General features: G+C 42.6%; 1 protein-coding gene across 6 annotated transcripts in view; it reads right to left on the bottom strand.

Moving 5' to 3' along the window:
• LOC147312090 (partitioning defective 3 homolog B-like) overlaps positions 1-22,219 on the bottom strand; it is a 219,468-nt gene that overhangs the window by 58,348 nt on the left and 138,901 nt on the right. For 4 of the 6 annotated variants that reach the window (XM_086267748.1, XM_086267747.1, XM_086267746.1 and 1 more), the window contains 2 exons: positions 17,763-17,873; positions 17,134-17,493 (listed from right to left, as the gene is read on the bottom strand). In XM_086267748.1, coding sequence (XP_086123874.1) covers positions 17,134-17,493; positions 17,763-17,873 — 471 coding nt within the window. Of the gene's footprint in view, positions 1-2,047; positions 2,336-5,895; positions 6,178-17,133; positions 17,494-17,762; positions 17,874-22,219 lie in introns of those variants that run through there. The other 2 variants (XM_086267750.1, XM_086267751.1) reach the window with 2 other exon arrangements.

The following is a 22,219-nucleotide window of genomic DNA, read 5'->3' on the forward strand; positions in this document are numbered from 1 at the left end:
CTCTTTTACAGGATCTCATTATATTAGTTAATTTATTTTTGTAAGTTTTATACTTCATTTCAGTTTCTATTGTTCTCTTTTTTATGAATTCTCGATACAGGGTATTCTTTTTTTTGCTGGCATTTTGTAGTCCTTTTGTCATCCATGGTCTTCCTGCATAATTGTGTTTCCTATTGATTTCAATTACTGGGCAGTTTTTATCAAGTAATGTGTTAAATGTTCTTAAAAATCCTTCGTAAGCTTTATTAACTTCTGTTTGTTCATACACAATATTCCAATCTTGCTTTAAAAGTTCATTTCTAAGACAATTTAAGGTCTTCTCTGTTCTTATTCTTTTGTAAATAATCTTATGTCCATCGTTGTTCACTTTATAATGGCATTTATAAGATGCAAAGACTGGTAAATGGTCACTTATATCATTGATTAACAGCCCACTTTTTATCTTTCCTTCTATTATATTTGTAAATATATTATCTAATAGAGTTGCACAATGAGATGTTATTCTGGTCGGTCTTGTTATCAGTGGAAATAAACCGATGCTGTACATGGAATCAATAAATTCTTCTGAATTCTTTCTGAAATTTTCCTAATTTACTCATGTAAACATACATGAAAATAAGATATAAAAGGCAAAAAACAGAATGTGCTGCCAATATTTGGTATGACCACCTTTATTCTTTACATAGCCTGAACTCTCTCCACTCGTGCTCCTTCTGTTTCCGCCTTTTGTTCTGTTCTCTGTAGGATGACCCACGCTGCTTCACTGATGCTGAGGTGTGTTTCTATCCAGGTGTGCTTTCACAGCACGGGCAGGTGTGTTTGGGATCATGGCAGATGCTTTCCAGCGAGTATTACATGGTGGATTAAAATTTGGTAGTACTTTTCTGTGCTGGTAATTCATCAGTTTTAACAAGATCGTCAACACAACTGACAAAAACGCAGCTCGAGCCATGACAGAGCCTCCACCGCTGCACCTCTCTCTCTTTTGTCACTCAGTAAGGCCTTGACAGTCTCCTTCCACTGAGATCATTTTTTGATAATCATTTATAGGATTACCTCAAGGTCCAGATGCATCTCTCAGCTCCATCTCACGTCTTTTTGTGTTTTTACTAATTCTTAAGGATGTGCCTTTCAGCTGCAGACAGCTTTTAGGCCTGTCACCTCTTCATTTGTCCAACATTTGTCCAGTTTCTTCAGTTCTTTTTTTAAACACACTGCACACCATGCTGAGAGATGTCGAGTTTACTGTTAACAGCTCTCTGACATCTTTCATAGAGTCAGCTAAAGAAATGAGAACAAATTCTATGTTTTCGGCTGCCTAAAGGTTTAATTTAAAACTGGTAATTTGCTGAGTTGTCTGTTCATCCCTCAGTTAGGAGCCTTGTTATGGTTGAACAACTTGCAGGTCAGTGTTAAGTGGCTTAAACTGAACATGGTCAGGTACAAGGACTGGACTGAAAATGAGAGAAAAATAAGCCACATCTAAAAGAAAAGCTTACAAAGTTTGGCTTCAAAAACTGAAGGGTGGCTCAAGACTTTTGCACCGTACTGTATGTCTCATGTACAAGTCTGAGCAGATCCAGCTGACAGTCTCTGCTAAAGATCTGATGTGACGAACAAATTAGATTTAAGCAAACCCTAAAAAAACCGAGCCAATTAAAGATCTGCGGTAACGCCGTAAGTGGTCGGAGTAACTCTCTGGATATTTGTGTAATGATGAAATCTTCAGTGTCCACCTCTAACAGAAAACAAATCCCCAGCGCACTAAATGCAGTCATTAGTCAGTCATTTATCAGCTTACCGGAGACACTGGAGAGACTATGCTAAAAAGCTGCACTGATGTACAGCAGAGGAGGATGCATTAGAGTGACACACAATCTAGTCTGTGTGTGTGCGTGCGTGTAGGAGTGTTTCTACTTGATACTCTATCCTAAATGTGAAAGAACGCTGTGTCAGCAGGTACCATAACATCCACTGTTAAATGAGTACATTTGGAAGTGAAAGAAGAGAAGCGAACAGAGATGCCAACTGCACCTGATGACCAAGCAAAACACGTTTTACAGTCTAGACTCATCACTGAGATGAAAACATCATCATCTTCTCTCAAATAAATGTTTACAGTTCTCTTTTATGAGTTGAAGCATGTATTTTATCACATAAACATATCCTACAATGTTAAAAGTGTATTTTATGTTGACAGGATTCAGCTTCCTGAAGGTCGTATATGATTCCAGCTCATGGAAGGCAGTAAAAAAACCTCACGGAGCCTGGCAGATCGTCACTTATCCTCCACTCTTTGATCAATCTGTCCAAACATACGTGAGTGCACGTGCTCCTGTGAAGAAGAGGAGGAACTGGAGGAAATATAGAGAGGCGGAGGTATACGTACCCTGGATGTATACGTAGCTAACCAGCTAACATCACTCAGATGACACGCACACCAAATATATCCATGTCCCTCACCTTGTGCTCTTTTTATTGACGGAGGGCCTGAGGGAAAATTATGTGCAATGAATGAGCAAAGCATTTGTTTCTGTCTGCAGACACACACACACACACACACACACACACACACACACACACACACACACACACACACACACACACACACACACACACACACACACACAGGAACTTCATGTGATTTATGACCCTGCATAAAAGGAAGAGGACAGGCTGAAGAATAAATAATAAGTGTGACAAACACACATGTATGCAAACAGCTCGCGACCACAGAGGACCTGAAGGAGCTATTGATCAGCTGTGGAGAAACGAGTGAGCCATAAAGAGCGCAGACTGGAATGACTTCACTGTTTAACTACGGTGCGGTCATTAACCATGAACACGCCTGCGCCATGTGAGAGCGGCTCATACTGCAGCACAGCTCTGCTATGTGCTCGTTCACCACACCGTAGACGAGACTGTGCCCAAAACACATTTTCAACTAAAATATATTGTTTTCATTAATCTATATTTAAGTAAAGCAGGGCACGGGCCCACACACACACACACACACACACACACACACACACACACAGAGCACAGGGAGATCAATCTCCTGCTCTTGCTCTGTCAGACCAATAATAATTTTATAAATGTTTAAAATCAGAATCGGAAACTCGGCGTAGCTGTTAATAATGCTGCTATTAATAATTCAGAATTCTGTTCCATTAATAACATGGCGAGATGCTCCCTGAAATATATCAGCGTCCACAGTAAAGAAATATGTCCTTGTCATTAAACTCTCTAAATATTTACGCGACTCGTTATAAAAGAAGCCGTTTCTTTTTCTGTAATCTCTAACGTTCTGCGTCCCAGCTTACTGTAAAGCAGTTTTGTGGTCAGGCGTGTACTCGGGTCATGTGTACACGCTGGGTTACGCCTGCTCACCTGCTCATCAGTGCAAATATCTACTCAGCCAATCACATGAAAGCAGTTCAATGCTTTTAGGTAGACGTGGTTGAGGGTTCACAGACAATCGTCTGAGGTTATCAGGATATGCAGAAGAGCATCTCTGAATGCACAACAAGTCGAGCCTCGTAGGAGATGGGCTGCATCCTCAGACGACCACAAGGGGTGTGGTCTCCTGTTTCCTGTATGAGCTGCACAGGCTGCCTTTGGAATGTGGTTGGACGGGAGATGTGCATCATGGATGTGCACGAATCTGCAGAAACTGTGTGATGCTATCACGTCAACATCAACGATGATCTGCGAGGAATGTTTCCAGCACCTTACTGAATCTGTGCCACGATTAATCAAGGTAAAAGTCACAAAAGTGGTTGAGTGCAGCAGCCGGGGCAGTAAGGTGGTCCACTCAGGACAAATCCAGTGGATATAAGTTGAAATCCTCTAAAGATAATCGAATGTTTAATGCTCAAAATGCATGTCGCTATACTTTACAGCAGCGGTGGGCAACTCCAGGCCTCAAGGACACGAAAAAAGTCTGAGTGTGTTCATATCTTTGTGGGGATCAAAAAATTGGGGACCGCTGAATTAGAGGTCCCCACGAGATATGAATACCCGACGTGTGTGTGTGTGTGTGTGTGTGTGTCAGATTCTGTCAGCGCTGCATTCTTGGATGAAAAAGGATGAAAATAAACATCCACAGATCTGCTGACCCCAAGATTTTTTCTGTTGCATTTTCTTTCATTAGCACAAACACAAAGCCATGAAAAAAAATCAATAAAGCTTAAAGACATAAACTGCAGCTGATCCAGAAGCTCGTGGCACGGTGCAAACTTTGTAAAAATCTCTTATTTTTAGTTTGCATCCCTCTGCTGATTCAGATCACTGCAGAAACAAAGAAACGTGTCTCAGTTACAGATGAGCGCCTCGTGCTTTTGATGATCATCGACGTCCCATTCAGCCGCGTTAGGCAGCCATAAGGCTCAAACCCCGAAAACAAGCTTCTCACTAAAGTTTCACCAAACGAGATAAATTCATCTTGTTACACAGCAATTATTCTGTATCTTAAATACCCGCACCCACAAACAAACAGCCTAAAAATAAGCCGCATTATCTCTCAGCAAAGACCTGACAGACTGCAGGCGATAAGACCGAAGCAGCACAACAGAGAAAATATCGCTTTTTATTGACTGACGATGACGAGATAGAGGTGCAGACTTTTTCTTTCAACGCATGTGTGCCGCCTGTGTGTTCTCCCCAGTGTCAAGTTGTAGAGCGCCGGATCGTTATCAGCTGTGTCTTACAAGGATCAACCGGACCACAACAAGGGATCCGGGTCGATGCGTTAGCTCGCTTCACTCCGCTGTTCCCGTCTCACCTGCACGCTACCAAACAGCTTAATCAGTGTCAGTTATTATCCATCATCTCGTTCACACGGATATGAGACTTCAACATAGATCTGCTCTGTCGTCTTGACAGTTTATGATGTATTCAATTTTCTCTTTGCATTTCTCGTTGCCGTGGCTAATTTCCTACAGTAAATCTCCACAGCAATCTATTTCTCACACCTGCCCCGTTTCACCTTCCTCAGTTTATGCAGGTAATCATCTCTGCTGTCACTTCCATCTGTAGCTTGATACAATCCATCTCTCCTTCCCTCCCACTCCATCCTAATCTCTCCATCTCCTCTGCCCTGCCTTCATTTCCCTCCCTCGTCTCGCTCTTCATCTTCTTCCTCCTAATCTCCCAAGCTTCACTCTAATTAGCTGACATCTCCACTAATGAAGTTTGACAACAAAAGATCACCAACGCTGGCAGGTGGGTCAGAGGGGAAACAGGGGGGGAAAAAGAAAGACAGGAAGGGGCAGGAAGTGAGGGAGAGGGTGTGTGTGAATGAAAAGAGCGAGGAACAGGGTGCTGTTGTGTATGTGGGGCGGGCACACAGACGAGCTGTCAGGCTACTCGCTTTCTTTCTTTTTCCATACAGCCTAACAGGAAGTGACATGTGTTTTTGAAATGCAGCTGACAGGATATGACACTGCTTCTTATACGGCGCCGTCTGCACACGAGGAGTAATTAGCACTCTATCGACTGCCATGACATCAATCAGACTAGCTGTCTAAATCCCCGCGTGTGCAAGAGACGCGCTCACAGCGGCAGAGGAGGCTGGCATCCAATCGCCATGGCAATCAGTGAGCCTGTGAGTACTGTACAGATTCAATATTGTCAGGCATAACATTATCCAGACAAGCCTACGTGTGTGTGTGTGTGTGTGTGTGTGTGTCATAGGTGGACCTTCGGGCCTATAAGAGTCCTTATGAAGCTTGATCTACACGTTCTTTCTTCATTTAAATCTAAAACAAAGCCGATTAAAGGGTTTTCTTACGATACGCCAAAATAAGATTTTAAGAAGTTAAACGTCTACCTCCAGTTTTGCTCTGTGGCATCATCAGGTGTACCTGAGGTCAGGAATTGTTGGGGCCACGTCTGTCTCTTATAACGTCTCTGATCAGACTCAAATATCTGTAAAAATGTGATCACAAAGTTCTCAGACTCCTGCCTTAGAAGCCATAAATAAACATCTCCTCGTGCAGCTCCGCACTGCTTCCAGCTGTTTCCCAGCCAAGTCCTGCTCCCACCACGTTCCTGTGCATTCTGTGATTTCCTCGCTTCATCACAGACCTCGTCGCATTTGGTGTGATCTGACTTTCATGCTGAAGACCGTCCTCTGATTACGACTCCAAAAGCACACGGCGGCGTGAGAGTCCGAGTCTGAAGGCGACACAAAGCAAAGTCCACAAGCATTTGCACTGTTAATTCATCCCCCGGGTAACACTGTCAACATGGAGGTCTACTGTAATGAACCGCGGTCTCTGAGGGAAAACATCTGGCACAAACCACCTACACTCTGACACCGTGCGCCACTTTCAGCTTTTGGCTGCTCTCTGATTCACGACGCTCAGCGGGAAGCTCCGCGTGTTTGATTTGGCACACTTTTACCCCGGATGCTCTTCCTGACGTAACCCCACAGGGATTTGTGTCTCTTCCCGGGGATGCTTTGGTTTTTAGGCGAATGTGTAAACCACCACAAAGCCACTTTACTGAAATGCTTCTCAATATCTGGTCCATACGACCTCATCCTAAAAGAAAGGCAGCAGCGATGGAAGAGGTGGCAAAGTTGACATCCTAGACTGGAAAATGGGAAGGATTTAAATCAGGTATGCGTTAAAGACATAAAAATTAAGAAAAAAGAGATGTGTTGTTGTTTAAACGCTTCCTGTTCATGTTTGCATTAATTCTGCAGTAGGTTTGGGTGAGTCTGCACACTACTCCATCAAGGGGCCCAAATTCAGCGCTAGAAAATAAAACTGAAGCTCACACTGAGTGTATGACAGAAACACGCACATGCAGTATTTACATTGTGTCTTGTTACACAGTAACACACAGTCCGAGTGCACACAGGTATCTGTAGACACACGACAGATGAAAATCAGGGAAAACCATCAACGTATGAATAATAATATGACAGATGAACAATAGCAGCGTTTAGCGAGTCTGTGAACGTGCGTGCACTCGTCCTTTGAAGAGGAAGAGTGCATGTGCCCATGTGTCCTTTTACCACGCACATGCTCTATCGCGGGCGGATGTCCTTTGCATGGAATTTATTTTTCATTGAGAACTACTTGTGCAAATACGAGAGGCGGAAATCATTAAATGAGAGGAAGAGAGTGCAACAGGGGGAAGAGAGACCTAGAAAGGGTCTATTGAAGGAAAGAGAGCAAGGGGGAGGAAAGGATGGAGCACACGAGTGCCTCTTGAGAGCTTTTCCTTAATAGCCAGGCTGAATCACACGCTTTGAGTCCAGAAAACACACACTCGGGCTCTTTTCTCGTCTGCTCCCCATTACTACCCCTCACCCCACAACCTTTTCTCATTCCTCTCTTTTAGTCCTCTTCACATTCACCACTTTCTACTCCAAGCATCTCAGTCCAGCTTATCCTTTACTTTTTTCTGTGTTCCCATCTACTTTTCTCAGTCTAATTGCCCCTGTAGCCTCGGACACTCACTGACCTTCTCCTCTCTTTGTCCACCGACTTCCCCTCATCTCATTGGTTGAATTTTCCCAAAACATGTACTTAGCCTCTCTTCCCCTCTGAATCCCTCGCTGCCTCCTCTTTTCTCCTTTTCTCTACAGTAGTTGATCCACTTTTCTCATTCCTGCATTTATTTGCGACCCCTCAGACTGAAAATTTGGACCACCTACAATATTCGCTCTCTCGTGTGGAATTTTCCTCTTTTAATTTAAATTATTAGTTTTGAATTCTCTCATCTTGTATTTCTTCTCTTATTATTATTCACCCACTACCCTTTTCTTTACTCCACATTCGCCTTTGCCCATATTTAGATTTGAATCCTACATTTTCTTTCTGCTAACTTGTTCCTTTAGCAACAGGCAGCCAATCCAGTCTTTCTTCTTTCTAACGTGCTTCACTCTTCCCGTCCTCTTTGTCCTTAAACCCACTTCCCCTTTCATTGAACTTCCTTTAATCCTAAAACAATCCTTGGTTCCTGGATCCAACTGTGTATTTCAGTTTATAAGCAAGATTATAAATGATGATGCGCGATCATTTTCACAGTAACTGTTGGTCGTAAAATTCGGTTTTCTATGTTTTACCTACAGAGTATCTGGAGTCTCACATGTAAACACTGGTCAAACATGAGCTTTCCCTGTAAACTATCCATGACAACAGTCATAAAAGGTAAGAAAGAACAGTTTACAGACCCTGCAATGCTGTGCAAAAGTCTTGAGCCTGCCCTCATTTCTTCATATTTTGCTGAGAAAGCTGCAGTAATTTGTTTTAAGATATCCAAACAATGACCACCTGCATTCTTTCTCTGAGTATCTTCAGGAATATTTCTCCAGGCTTCTTGAAGGACATCCAAAGCTCTTCTTGTTCTGTTCTCTGTAGGATGATCCCACACTGCTTCGGTAATGGTGAAGGCCAGGCTCTGATGATCCACGACTGATAGAAAAACACAGAGTGGAACACTATCTATGTATGCTTTTACTGCCCCGCAGTGTGTTTGGGGTTTTTATCATCATGAACACTAAACGAGATGTTTTCCAGATGGTGCTGCACGGTGGATCATAATCTGATGATGCTTTTCTGGTTTCTTAATTCCATTAATTCTGATAAGATGGACATAAAAGACACGACAGATAATCCTCAGCCTCTGTAGAAACCTTTTTTAGAACTGCCACATTTGTCCAGTTTCCTCACATTTTTTAAGGCGATGCGGACTTTACCTGGATAAACCAAGTTTTCAGATAATAAATCTCTGAGAATCAGCTTGTTTGGTGCAAAATTAGTATCAAACTACTAAATTGTCTATTATGCATACTTATATACTTATGTTATGTGACTTATATATTCTGAATAATTCATAGGTCAGTGTTAAGTACTTTAACAAACAAACATTTCTGTGAAAATGGTCAGCTACAAGGAGAAAAAGCAGCCGTGTCCCAAAAAACAAAACTGGTTTAATTATTTAAAACATGAGCAGAAAGTTTTGATCCTTGGAAGCAAAATAAAGTGAGATTAGGAGTAACTCAAGACTTTTGCACGGTGCTGTATGTGCAGGTGGAATTAAATGCAATTTCTTATTGTCTGACTGAAATAAAATATTTTTGTTAGTAATTCCCCTGCCAGCTAGCAGGCAGCCACCAAAGTGGCAAAGCGATGCAGAGAGAAAGTGAAGAGGCTCCAAAGCTGTTGCAGCAAAATAAAAGACCAAAATGCTGAATTACCATCACTGACCAACAGTTCCATCACTCCAGAGTTCCAGTGCAGCGTAAATACGAGCAGAAAATCAGGCCCACAGGTTTATGGAGTCTTAGTTGTTCATTCAGTTTTTTAGTTAAACTCATGTAACTCACAACAAAGCACCCGGACACGCATGCTCACAAAGCCCTCCAAACGCTAATTACCTACATGGAGAGATTTATGTGGCAAACAGCATTCATACTGACAAACCTGGCACTCCTGACGACTTCCTGCAGTGTGTGTGTGTGTGCGCCCGCTGTGTCTGTTTTTCTGTTTCACCAACGCAACTCTGAACGTCCTGAGAGCGTATATTGTTTCCACTGATGTGTGTATCAACCAGCGCGTCAGTATATGTGATGAGCTGCGTAAACATATAAAAGCAGACCTCCAAACAGCATTATGTGTGAGAAACTACAACAACTACCAACCCCCGTCTTCCTTCTCTCACCCCACCCGGTCGCAGCAGATGGCCCCGCCCCTCCCTGAGCCTGGTGGAGGAGGCTTCTTCCTGTTAAAAGGGAGTTTTTCCTTCCCACTGTCACCAAAGCGCTTGCTCACATGGGGTCATATGATTGTTGGGTTGGTCTCTGTATGTGTTATTGTAGAGTCTACCTTACAATATAAAGCACCTTGAGCTGAATGTTGTTGTGATTTGTATAAATAACTCTGAATTGGACTGAACAGGCTATTATGTTACAATAATAGAAATTCTGAGAAAGTGTAATATTACTGTATAATTTAGCAGTTTTCATTTCATTTTGACTTTTCGTTTTTAATTCAGTTTTGTTTCCAGAGCAGATTTTCTTGTTTCTGTTTAGTTTTTATTATTTTCAGTCTTAGTTTTAGTCTTTTCCATATGGAGAGAATTTGCCAGAAGCAAAATCTAAGAAAATCAGTCCAGAGCTGTTTGAAAGCAGTGATCTCAGTCAGTAAATGCGTCCATCAAAGCATCAACAGGCAAGTTTTATTTGTTTTTTTAAATAAACTGATAAACAGATATTAATACTAAGTAGATTTCCTCTATAGCTGCATTTTATTTCAGTTCAAAGATCATTTAGTTCAAAGTTTTTATTTTTATTTGAATAAACTATTTTAGTTTGAAATCTAGTTTCAGTTTCCTAATGGACTGCTTGGTTCAGACTGCAGGGCAGGAAATAAACTGCCAACACCTGCACAGCTGCTGAACCTGCAACGTTATAAACAGCGAGCGAGACCACCACACGGGGCTGTATTATTTCTTAATGAAAAGTAATGCTGTGCTGCTCTATTATTAAGTCAGGAGGAACTGTGCTTTCTCTTTGTGAAATCAGAAACAAATGCACTCTAGACGTTTTTTCTTTATGTCTCTTCTTGTCGATATTGCTCTCTACTTATCTTCCAGCCGAGTGCTACAATACCTCCCTCCCTCTCTCTCAGGCTTACTCCTTTCTGGTCTCTCAAGGCTGATTGTTTTCTAATTGGTGTAGTGCCAGGGGTCATGGTTGTTATGGAAACCTGCAAGGGGTACTTGGAAGGGTTGGACCTGGTGCTGGTGGTGGCTGGGTAAGGGTGGGGAGGGGGCACCCACTCAAGAAAACTGAGGGCAGCTCTTATCCGAGGCTTGGTAGTCACTTCAGAAAATGGACTGGGTGTTGGTGTGCCAGTCTTTTTGTACAGAAACCATCACAGTCTGAGTGCCGACTCACAACTTCCAACATCTGCTGGAGGATCGACGCTTAGCTTTAAGGTAAATTTAAAGGTCGGTTTCACTTAAGCTGTAGGCTGTGGTTTCTAAAGTCAGGGCTAAGGAGGGCACAGTGAATGCATTTTCACCAAGTCTCCTCACAGAGACAGAAACACCTGCATGAGTGTGATCAGCAGCAAAGATACTCTCATTAAACTCTATTTATCTTTGCCAAAGCAATCATAACCTGCTGATTTAAAAACTGAGGGGTGGCACTACACTGTTTGGATAGATGATGCTGGGAGGCCTGTTAGAAGGACAGTCAATCAGCAGAAACGCCAACGTGAGAAATCCTTCCCTCGGTGGAAAGAGTCCTCTGAAAATGTGTGCAACTGTCACAATAGATTATACGGGCGCATGGATTATTACATTTGAGGCTGTGTTCGTAGACGTGAAGAGAGGATGTGGCTCATTTATTTGAAAACACATTTATGCTAGTGCTTATTATCTTTACCAAATGTGTTGTGTCTGGATGCCTCAGTGTGTGTGTGCATGTGTGTTGGTGTGTCCAATGAGTTTACTAAATGAGTCTGCACTAAACTCTGCCATGCATATGGAATTAAGCTGGAAGTGCCCTTTGGAATTAAAGGTGGTAGGCTACTTGAGAAGCAGACAGCGTGATATATCGCTGTGCTGTGTGGTTAAATAACTGTCCTTCCATAATAGAACTGTTTAACACAAATCCCTGACTAACCAAATAACTAAATATAATCTTAGAATGTAAGGTTCACGCATGAAGCCAGCTATACAAAGAGAAACAAATTCCTATCCATTAGAGCAGGGGTCGGCAACCCCAGGCATGCGTGCCACAGCTGGCACGCGAAGGGTTAACTGATGGCACGACCACAGCTGGACTGGCCACCATCGATGGTGATTTTTCGTTTTTATGGGCCGATGATTTTTTTTCTTTGTAACGGTATAAACAATGGAAGGTGGTGGATTGGCCAGATGCTGGTCGGTGTGTAAAAATAACTCAGTTGTTTGGTGGTGGTTATGGCGGTGCTTCCACAGATTCAGTAACATTGGTAAGTGGTGGAGGCCAGCAGGTGGATGAGGGAAAGGGGAGGCAGGAGGAGTAGAGACCCGAGGCGGCCGCTGGTCCGAGTGTCAGGTGAACTGAACTTCAGGTAAGAAGTTATGACCTGCAGTCTATCTGGGTCAGATATAAACCAAGTTTAGGTGGAGTTTATTTTCGTTGTGCTGACTTTTTACAGTCAGTTGCAATAACTCGTACTGCGTGCTAGCTAGCATGACGGAGTTTCTATGCAGCTGGGTGGGTGCTATGATGTTACTGATAGTGAACTTTATTTTATTCATAAGGTTAGTTAGTAGAGTTTCCAACCGTCCTGTACAAACTGAATTGTCTCGTATTCAGAGAAAATATCACGCGTTTCGTGTTGAGCTGAAAAGGAACCGTTTGTCCCAGACTTCAGCTAGGATGAGAAAGGCACAAAGCTGGATTTATTCTGTCTTTGCTGCACAGCTGCCTCTTCTTCTCTCATTCTCTCCCCTCTCTCTCCTGTTGCTATTTCAATCATGAAACTGATCAATGATCAGCTGATCGGCTTTTCTCTGTTGTTTGTTTATCGCTCACTTTGCGCCAGAAAGAGGAAACCAGCGGATGTCGCGCTAAACAACAGCAGCACGTTTAAGCTTGATCAGCTGTTGTTAGAATTTATTTAATATTAATTTCAAGTATCAGCTGATGTTTGCTGGAGCCACAGCTGTAAACCTGCTGGTCATGATGTCGGTTTGGATATGTGGTGAGAGGGAAACATGAAGATGAAACCAGGAGATGTCCTTACTGAACCATCAGAGCTGTGATGGAGAAACAGGTTTACCTTTTAGGTGACATGAATGAGTTGAAGTTATGAACGGTTTCTGAGAGACAAATAACACCAGGATCCTTTTCTAAGTAGCTGACAGCTGGTAACTGTGCAGGGGCGGGTCTAGCAAAGCTTTGCCAGGGGGCCAGGTAGGGCATTAACAGGGAGAGGGGGGCACAAAGAAATACTTTTCTTTCTTATTCTCATTTAAAATGTCTCGCTTTTATTAAATAATTATCTGAATCTTACAACCAACGTTTTTATCTGACGTAAAATGTATGGAAATCATACATATACCAACAAGACAGTACATCACTGTCACATTGCAGAGGCCTTATTGACAGTGTTTGGCTCTACATATCTGTGTGAGCACATTTTCTCTCACATGAGTCCTCAGGTAGCCTCTGAATGCTGGACACTCGGAGACCAGAGATCACATTAATATGTGTATTAACAAACATGCCATATTGGCTCAGTTTACTTTTCTTAACATTGTTGTGAGGAGACCATAAAAAGCATTTGCATTTTCTGTTGTACAGTTCATTTGCTGTTATGGATAACAAGTGTATGTTTTTTTGTTTCAAAATAGCTGATGACTATTCGCTGATAGCTGCCAACATCTGCGAACAAATATAATTCTATAAAGTTGTTCTATATAGTGTGTAACTGTTGATATAGAGCGTTATTACATTTATTGCTAATGCAATCATATGGCACACTGACTTCTGAGGAAATTGTAGATGGCACTCATCATCAGAAAGGTTGCCGACCCCTGCATTTTCTAATTAATCCACATATTGCATACAAATGTAGTAATGTAGATGTAAATGCTTCCTGAAACTGATATGATGTTTAAAGGTTTAAGTTTTCAGTGCAAGATGTAAATTTCAAATGACTTCTGTTTTTTTAACCCTCCCAATACAAAAGTAGAATCCCAGCTACGGTGGCTGCTGTAGGACAAACATGTTTTAGTCAGCCAAGAGCTCAAAAATATCACGTTTTTACTGTACCGTCGTAACGCCCGTGGCCAGCCAGTGTGATTCTACTACTGTTTGGACCCTATCTGCATCCCTATCTGTGGAAGGCTGTGAGTGCACTGTTTACCTCAGCTGTCAATGCTGGGTGAGAAGTGTCCACCTTTATTTAGTCTGGAAGATGCAGTTATGGCAGACTCTGTCTGAGCCTGAGTCAGTAAATCAGAAAAGCTCACTTCTGACCAGAGACTGAGGTGAATCATTGAGGATATGCTGAGCTATCAGTAAGCGCTGCTGTTAGCTACTCTTAGCCTCTGTTACCTCTTGTTAGCCACTGTTAGCTGTTGTTAGCAGCTGTTAAGTAGTATTAGTAAACATTCTTTGAAGTGGGTGTAACTGTTGAACACTTAGTGAAGAAACTCTCCTAATATATATAAATGAAATCAGACTGTTTTTCAAAGGAAAGTGTATAAAATTAACTGGCGTAACATTATCTTATAAGTAGCTGTTGTTGTTTAGCTAGCTCTTGTTAGCTGTCCAACAGGAGCTAGCTAAACAACATTAAACATTATTTATTAGCTTTAATAAATGATAGTAACAATGAACATGTTTGTGCACGTTTCCATGTGTTAGAGACTTCAGTTCAGGAGATGAGGTACGAGGTGAGGATGAAGTTTATTAAGATGCTAGTGACGCCGTCTCTTTCCTTCCTGTTTGACGAAGTTTATGAGAATGCATTAGAACATAGGTGTCAAACTCTGGCCCGCGGGCCAAATTTGGCCCGCAGCCTAATTATATTTGGCCCGCGAAGCCATACCAAATGACTATTAGAGCTGGCCTACTGGTATTATACAGCTAATATATATATTGTTTAGTATTAAGCTTTGCTTGTTCCATATTCAGTTTTTCAGCAAAACGTGTTCGAGTCCATAAGAAAAGATTCATTCTCATATCTGGAGGAAGATTTTTTTTTTCAATAAATATTAACGTTAGCCCGCGACCTTGTTCCAGATTTGAATTTTGGCCCACTGTGTATTTGAGTTTGACACCCCTGCATTAGAAGATGTTATTGCATACTATTCTATGCATATTTTTGATTACAATATCCTTTTGTCTATTAAATAACTTATTATTTAGGACACCTTTAAACTCAAATAATAAAAGAATGATGGGATTATTGCAGAAAAATGTGTGCTCTTCTCTTGTCTCTGTTTTCCAGAACTCTCACAATCTACTGCACGATCAAGCACTAGCTAACAATTGACTGCCCGCTCACTGCTGATGTGGTCTTTCTTGCACACTTCATAGACACCTACAGACATGTAGGCGTCTGTATTTGTTAGGCTTTTTTGGTGTTGGTCTCAGGTATGATGTTATCTATCACTTAAGTTATCATCACCATCCAATATCAGCTGGCACACTACAGATCCTGCTTTGTAATCTGGCTTTTAGAGCCATTTTCAATCAACTTTCTTTCTAACACACACGAATCTGTACCTAACACACACCTAACTCCACGAGCACACGTAGCTGGGTTCAGCTGTGAGCTGCACGGTGTTTCCGTCACTGTGTTGGTCTTTGTGTCGATCTGTGTGTGTGTTTGCATGCATGTGTGTGAAAGAGGTGTTCTTCACTGCTTTGCTGACGTGCTGATGGAGTTCTTAGAGATTTTGTTTATCTCCTATATGCATACAGTGGCTCAGGCCTCCCTTGACTCACAGCAGCACACACACACACACACACACACACACACACACACACACACACCGCTGACACACTAACTTCTTTTTCTAGCACCATCGATTACTGTCAGCCAATACCTGCACTTCCTTCTGTCTGCATCATCAGGTTTCAGGAAGTGATGATAAATGAACAGCACCGTCTGCCAAAACCTGAGGCCATAGATATATAGCTCTAAAGAAATCAAAACATTTTAAGACCCATGCTGCTTTAAATAAGGAAAAAGACGAGAAAACGTTAAATTGGATTTAACAAAATAAGTATTAAAGCCTAAATTCAGAGGTTTTATTGGTTTTACAGCAACATATTGTGAAATTTCTTCTTGTAATACATTATCAATACACTACTGGCAAATATCAATATTTTGCCTCCGAACATGGAGGCACTCTAAACTGATTTCCCACCCTGCCAATTAGACTTACCAGAATAGCTACTCTGTGGCTCTCTGTGGTGGCGCTTATCAAATTAATTAGAGTAAAGTAAATGGCAGTTAACCAGCTTCCAGTGAAGAAGAAAAACTCAGAGAGGGGGGAATTTGTGGACTGTTGGGGAAAACAGCTTTGTGAGATACTGTAGATGATTGTCTTTCGGTGTATTATCTGATTCCCGAGCACAGCTTACATGCTTGGTGAGACAGTTTTCTTTTTGTGAATCCTCTTAACAATTAGATTTCTTTTAATAATGTTGAGGGACTCGACACTGTGAATCAAGGTCAAAGAGTCCTGACTCTGCATTTAAAAAGAAAAACCCTCTTAGGCACGAAGTTAAGAATACAGGAAAGGCAGTGTCAGAAAACATCTCCGGGATGCTCGTAGCTGTCCATCAAACAGCTTTACTCCTTTGCAAGGAGACAGGTACAGAAATGAGGTGGATGCACACGTGTGTGGGAGAATATCTGCACTGGCAGATATATTCAGAGGTAAGTGAGCTGTGACTGACATCATAAAGGAAAGAAGTCAGGATTGGGAAACGGAGAGGAACACTGAGCCCTGCTTTCTTATGACACACACACACACACACACACACACACACACACACACGGATGTTATGTGTACGTCAGCACACAGCCACTCATACTGAAGACTGAAGCACAAACAAGTCAATCTTTTCTTTTTGTCTGTCTCTATCTGTATTGTTTTAAAACTGGCACACACACACACACACACACACACACACACACACACACACACACACACACACACACACACACACACACACACACACACACACACACACACAGGCCTCAGGCAGATGAATGTGATTCAGTAGAAGAGCAAAGAGAACGGAAACATGAAGATGCTGCTGTACTGCAACACTGACGAGGAACAGGAGGTGGACTAAAAGTGACAGCACGCTTTGGTCATGTTCTGTGTATACACGACACCTTTCTGACACACAGGTAACAGTACGCTGTAGCTGTGTGATGGCCCCTGTAACCCACTGATGGGGAACTTTTTTCACAAGCTCCACTGGGAGCCTCCCATGTGCCACACCTGGTGGGACTCTGGTGTATCCACACCTTTCTGAGCTTTCACATGTTCCAGGTATAGAATCTGAACATAACTAATGAATAAGACCATTGTGCTCTCAAAATCCTTTTTGTCTTATCATTACATCCCAACAAGGTCGTAGCTCCTTACCTGTCATTAGCCTGAGGAGGAGCAGGAGGAGACGTAGTTCCAGCTCCCCTTGATTTGTTGACTTTGGCGTAGAGCCTATCCAGAGGGTCATCATCGGGGATGACTCCGGGCTCGTTAGTATGATTTCCGTGCCCTTGAAAGCCGGATGGGCCGAGAGGGGAAGGTGTACGAGCGTGCTGAAACGCTCTGTAGGGAGGCGACTGAGACAGAGGCTGTGGCACCGAGCCCATATCTCGGTCCCTGAAGGATTGTATACGGGCGTAGTTGGGATCTGCGTCATCATCTTCAAAATCGGGATATGCCGAACCGCCGCCGCCGCCCTGCCGCTGATCTTGTAACTCGGGATGCGATGCCTCGATTCTGGAAAGGAAACGCAGGACTAATTATTGCATCTATTGAATGTATTTTGATTAGTGGACTAGCATAGAAAAAATCAAAAGCATAGAGCTCAGATATGACAGGCGTGGAGCATACAGAGGGGTGGAGACAGACTGATAAAGGTAATTAAAAGAGCTGTTAAAGTGAGCATTCATGTTCTTCAGCATAGACAGACTAACACACCTCCTCTGAGTGCATGCAGTATTTCAGCTATTTCATCCTAATCATCTCATGGATAGAAACCTCCCCACCTCTCTCTCTCTTCTTTCATCCTCTCGAGCTCATGGTCACTCAGGAGGTCTGACTTTTGTCGCTGCAGAGCGGCCTTCGCTTCCTTCTTCTCCTCTTTTTTCTTTCCAAATCTGGACAGAAGCAAACATTGACACAGCATGTGGATCAAAAAGAAAGCCGGAGACAGCACACAGTACAGCTGGTATACAGAGGACGTAGATAAAGGACAAACACTGCATCAGCACCACTCTTAAAAGAATCACAGGGCAGATACAGCCCTCGCGTCTCACATACAAATAAACACACATAGAAAAGTCAACTGAACCAACAACAGCTTCCACGGTGGGTTAGTAAACTAGACACACAGGTGGTTAACTCGATGCCGACGGACGCTGGAGTAAAAGACACGCAGTTAATCCAGATTTGACAGAGGAAGGATACACACGAAGCTCAATAGGAACGCAGTCTATACAAGCTAACATAAATTAAAAGACGGCATACGCGCGACAGACCTAAAGACCCGCTTTAAGTGGCCACATATCAATACTCAAACCACAGCAGTCAATACTGCTTCTGTGTGGTCAGCATCAACAGCGTACTCAGCACTAATGGACACCAGACAATTCATTACCTGGAGGAGATGCAGGCAGACACACACACACACACAAGACTGGATGTCATAATGAGCATCATTATATCTTCAGACTTTGCCGCCACTGCTGAAAATGAAAAGTGAACTAAAGTGGGAAATGAAAATGTAAGAACTGATTTGGTGACATTGGGGTGATTTTGTGTTTCAGCTGTGAGCTGGAGAAAAATGACCTGAGTCAATATTTTCATGCTTTTGCATTGACGGAGCTCTAAGGCTCATCAAAAGTCTGTAAAGGTGAAAAACACCTTAAAATCTGAGTTAACTTGCAGTTGTTGTTGTCAGGCACTGATCTCCGTTTGTGTTATGGTTTCCAGCTTTTTCACCCAATCAGGTTGTTTGCTCCATTTCAAACTCGTCTTCAAATGGATTCAACATTCTTATTAACATTTAATATCGTCATCATTAATATTATTACCTTTATGTTACCAGGAAGTCCCACTGAGATCAATCTGTCTCACAAGAGAGACTACAAATACAACATAAAGTATAAGTCCACAGCACATACACATAAAACTTTAATGGTTTCATGTTTCTTAAAAGAAACATCCTCCGTCTCCATCTAAAGTTTAGATGGTAACTATGAGTCCTGGGACAGAGAAGGGTACAGATGTAGATGCAAAGTCCACCTAGAACGGCTTTATAAAGTAAAATATACGACCATAGAAAATATAAGTGGTCAGTGAATGAAGACTCTTTAGGACTGCAGAGGAAGCATGCATATACAGCAAATCACCAAAATCAATTACAGGCAAACAAGTAAAGTAAGATTTATTTCTAAAGTACAAACCAGGCCTCGCTTTAAACGTCCTAATAAGATTAGCACTGCGTGCATTGAGAAATCTACACACAGTGACAAAGTACAGCCAGTTTTGGGTCCTGTAGAGGACCTTTAGTTAAAGCACCTTCCACAGCAATGGCAGCTCAGTGTGTTCTTTGGAACGAGCCCGAAGATTAAAACTGTTTTTGTCCCATTTCAGGCACAGATGTTCAATCTCCACCCGCTTGGATGAGGAGCAATAGTGCACCGCTATTTTCAGGTTAGGTTCAAGTCCAGACAGTACCTGGAAACTCCAGGCCTTTCGCTCCTTTCCAGTAACGCTTCCTGTATTTTCCTGGCATCACGATGACGTTTGTGCACAAGTTCAATAATGTAATCAGTCACCTGCCTGCTGTCCTGGGGGTTGGGCTGCTGTTGTCTACATCACTACTGCTTCCCTCGCTGTCGATCTCAACACTGCCATCAGTATTCTTGTCCAATCATCTTCCTGCCTGCCTTCTTTGAGCCAACCAGCCTCCACTTTGCGTAGTTTAAATCTGTGCTCTCTGTTACTCTCCCTTTCAGACTCTCATTCATGCAACCCACCTCCACCCATCTGCACCTCACAGACACATCAGTCAGAGCTCCACCCAGGCCTCAGTCTTCATCTTCACCACCATCATCTAGACTTCGGTTGGTCCTTCGATTCTGCCGTGTTGGTCTAACCACCAAACTCTTAATTTCTCCATCTCAGTAAATTCAGCTCTTCCAAGTGATCTCTCCTTCTTGAACTTCTGCTTGTCGTGCCGTTAGCATGTAAACTTCTGCTCAGCACACTGGAAGACGTTTTCACCGGAGACGGCTCGAGGCTATTATGCGCTACAGAAAGAGCTTCCAACATAGCAATGCTGCCACCACTGTGTGTGACTGTAGGGATGGTATTAATGAGGTGCTGCTCAGTGTCTGGTTTCCTCCAGTTAGATCCCTCTTGGCAAACTCCATGGCGGCCAGTCATGTGACTTATGGAAAATGGGGGCCGACCACAAAGGTTTGAGCGGTGAAGTGCTGCCACACAGAAACTTTGGGTCTCATTCATAGTGACTCCTGTTGGCTCACCGATGTCCTGAAAACTCAGTCGGTGGCTCCAAACTTGATTACGTGTATCCGTCTTTAGAGGAGTCTGCGTCCTCTCAGCAACCTTATTTTAACTCTGATTTACAAAAGATTTAAAAGTCATTGTTGGACAATGAAAATAAAAATAATACATAACGAGTATAGAATGAAGCTGTGCACTGTAATTAGCCAGGCACACACTTCCTCAAAGAGCAACCAAACAAAATGTTCTCTTTTCCATGATCCAGTTTGAAATTCCACAGAGAATTAGCATCTCTGCAAACATCTCCATCTTTAGGGTAATTAAGAAGACTTGTACTGTACAAATCTGTTTAGCAGCATTAGCACTGCAGCGTTACATGTACGTTACAAAACCTGCGCACATTTTCATTAGTTTAGAAACAAAATATCTCTATACTCCCCCTTTTCTCTCTTCTCGTTCCCCTCACCCTAAAGCTTCTGCAGTTTTTGACTCCCCCTCCTTCAGCCTGGTTCTGCCAGAGGTCACTTCCTGTTAAAAGAGAGCATTCCTCTCCACTGTTGTCAAGCTGTTGCTCAAAAGAGATCATCTGATTGTGCCTCACAAGATAAACCACCTGGAGGAGATGTTGGTGTAAACTGATGCTGTATAAATAAAATTCATTGAAAATCGTAACCAAGTATGATGTTTCCGTACTAAACCATTTAGAGGTGTTTACCGTACTCCCAGCTCGATGGAGGAGAAGGTAGCTCATTAAACTTTACAACCAGCTGCTGTACAGTCGGGAGGACATGGAGAATTAAACCAGTATTAAATACTTAATACCTCCAACACACAAACCATGACCTTATAACAGCCTTTATGTTTAATTTATCAAGTGAAGTTATTGATATATGATCGTGCCACTATACCTGCTTATGGTTTATTTCAAACAACAGTCACAGTTTCTCTAAAGTGCGACTGTTTTGTTGTTTCAGCGCGTGCATATCACTGCTTCTGCAATAAAAGGAGGTATATTGTGAGCACAGAGGTAATAGGTTTCTTTGAAGTGCCTCATGTAGACTGGGGAAAAGCCTATTTACCACCCACAGAGGTGGACGCGATGGGCAATGAAGGGCACCAATCATCTGTGTGAATTAACAGCACGTGTGTGCGTTTGCCTCACAGCGGACGAGCCTTGCTCTAATTACCGCTGCCTATAGAGGCTTACCCTTTCCTTCAACTCCTTCTCGTACCCTTCGTCACAGCTCTTTTATGTCCACTCCTTCTGACCGTCTCCTCAGCGCACGCTTTCCTCCCATTAATCTTATTTCTCTTTCGTTTCATCCGCAGCGTACCTTGCTTTCACCCCATCACCTCAGCCTCTCCTTTGACGTTTTGCTCCTTCCCTTTGCTATCAAGCACTTCTCTCTTCAGCTAATCTGTCTCCTCTCTTCTATGCTTCTCCTCACCCCTGCGTCCTCTCCAGTGTCGGCTTCTCATACTAACAGAAAGAATAGATGATAAAGTGAACACAACATATATTTTAACAACAGAACCCTTCTCTGAAAATTAAAGAACACATTTAGCACCGAGATTATCGCCATGTCTTGCTAATTTGAAGCACACACGCACACCTTCATACACCCACTTACTTTCTGCACAATGCTCAGTCTTTTGCACGACCCACTGTCATTGTTGCATTGTTGCACTGTTGTGTCTGCACCGTCTGGTGTTACACGGTCGTTGTTTTTTTTGCAGTTTTTGCACATTTGCACTTTATGCAGTCCTGTGTTGATTGTCCTGTGTCACACGTAGCACCGTGGTCATGGAGGAATGTCTTGTTTCACTGCGTACTGTACTGTTTCCAAAGTTTACTCAGAACGCTGCTGGAAAATGAATAAACCAACATCTAAAAGGTCGGAGTTCAGAAGGCAGAAACGTGTTGGTGATGGGGGAAGTCAGACGGGAATGCCCTAAACTGGTTGAAGCTGAC

Source organism: Aulonocara sp. 'chitande type north' Nkhata Bay, linkage group LG16 (genome assembly GCF_057382095.1).
Source record: "Aulonocara sp. 'chitande type north' Nkhata Bay isolate Kocher_YH1m ecotype deep benthic linkage group LG16, A_spYH_male_GT1.1, whole genome shotgun sequence".
NCBI lineage: Eukaryota > Metazoa > Chordata > Actinopteri > Cichliformes > Cichlidae > Aulonocara > Aulonocara sp. 'chitande type north' Nkhata Bay.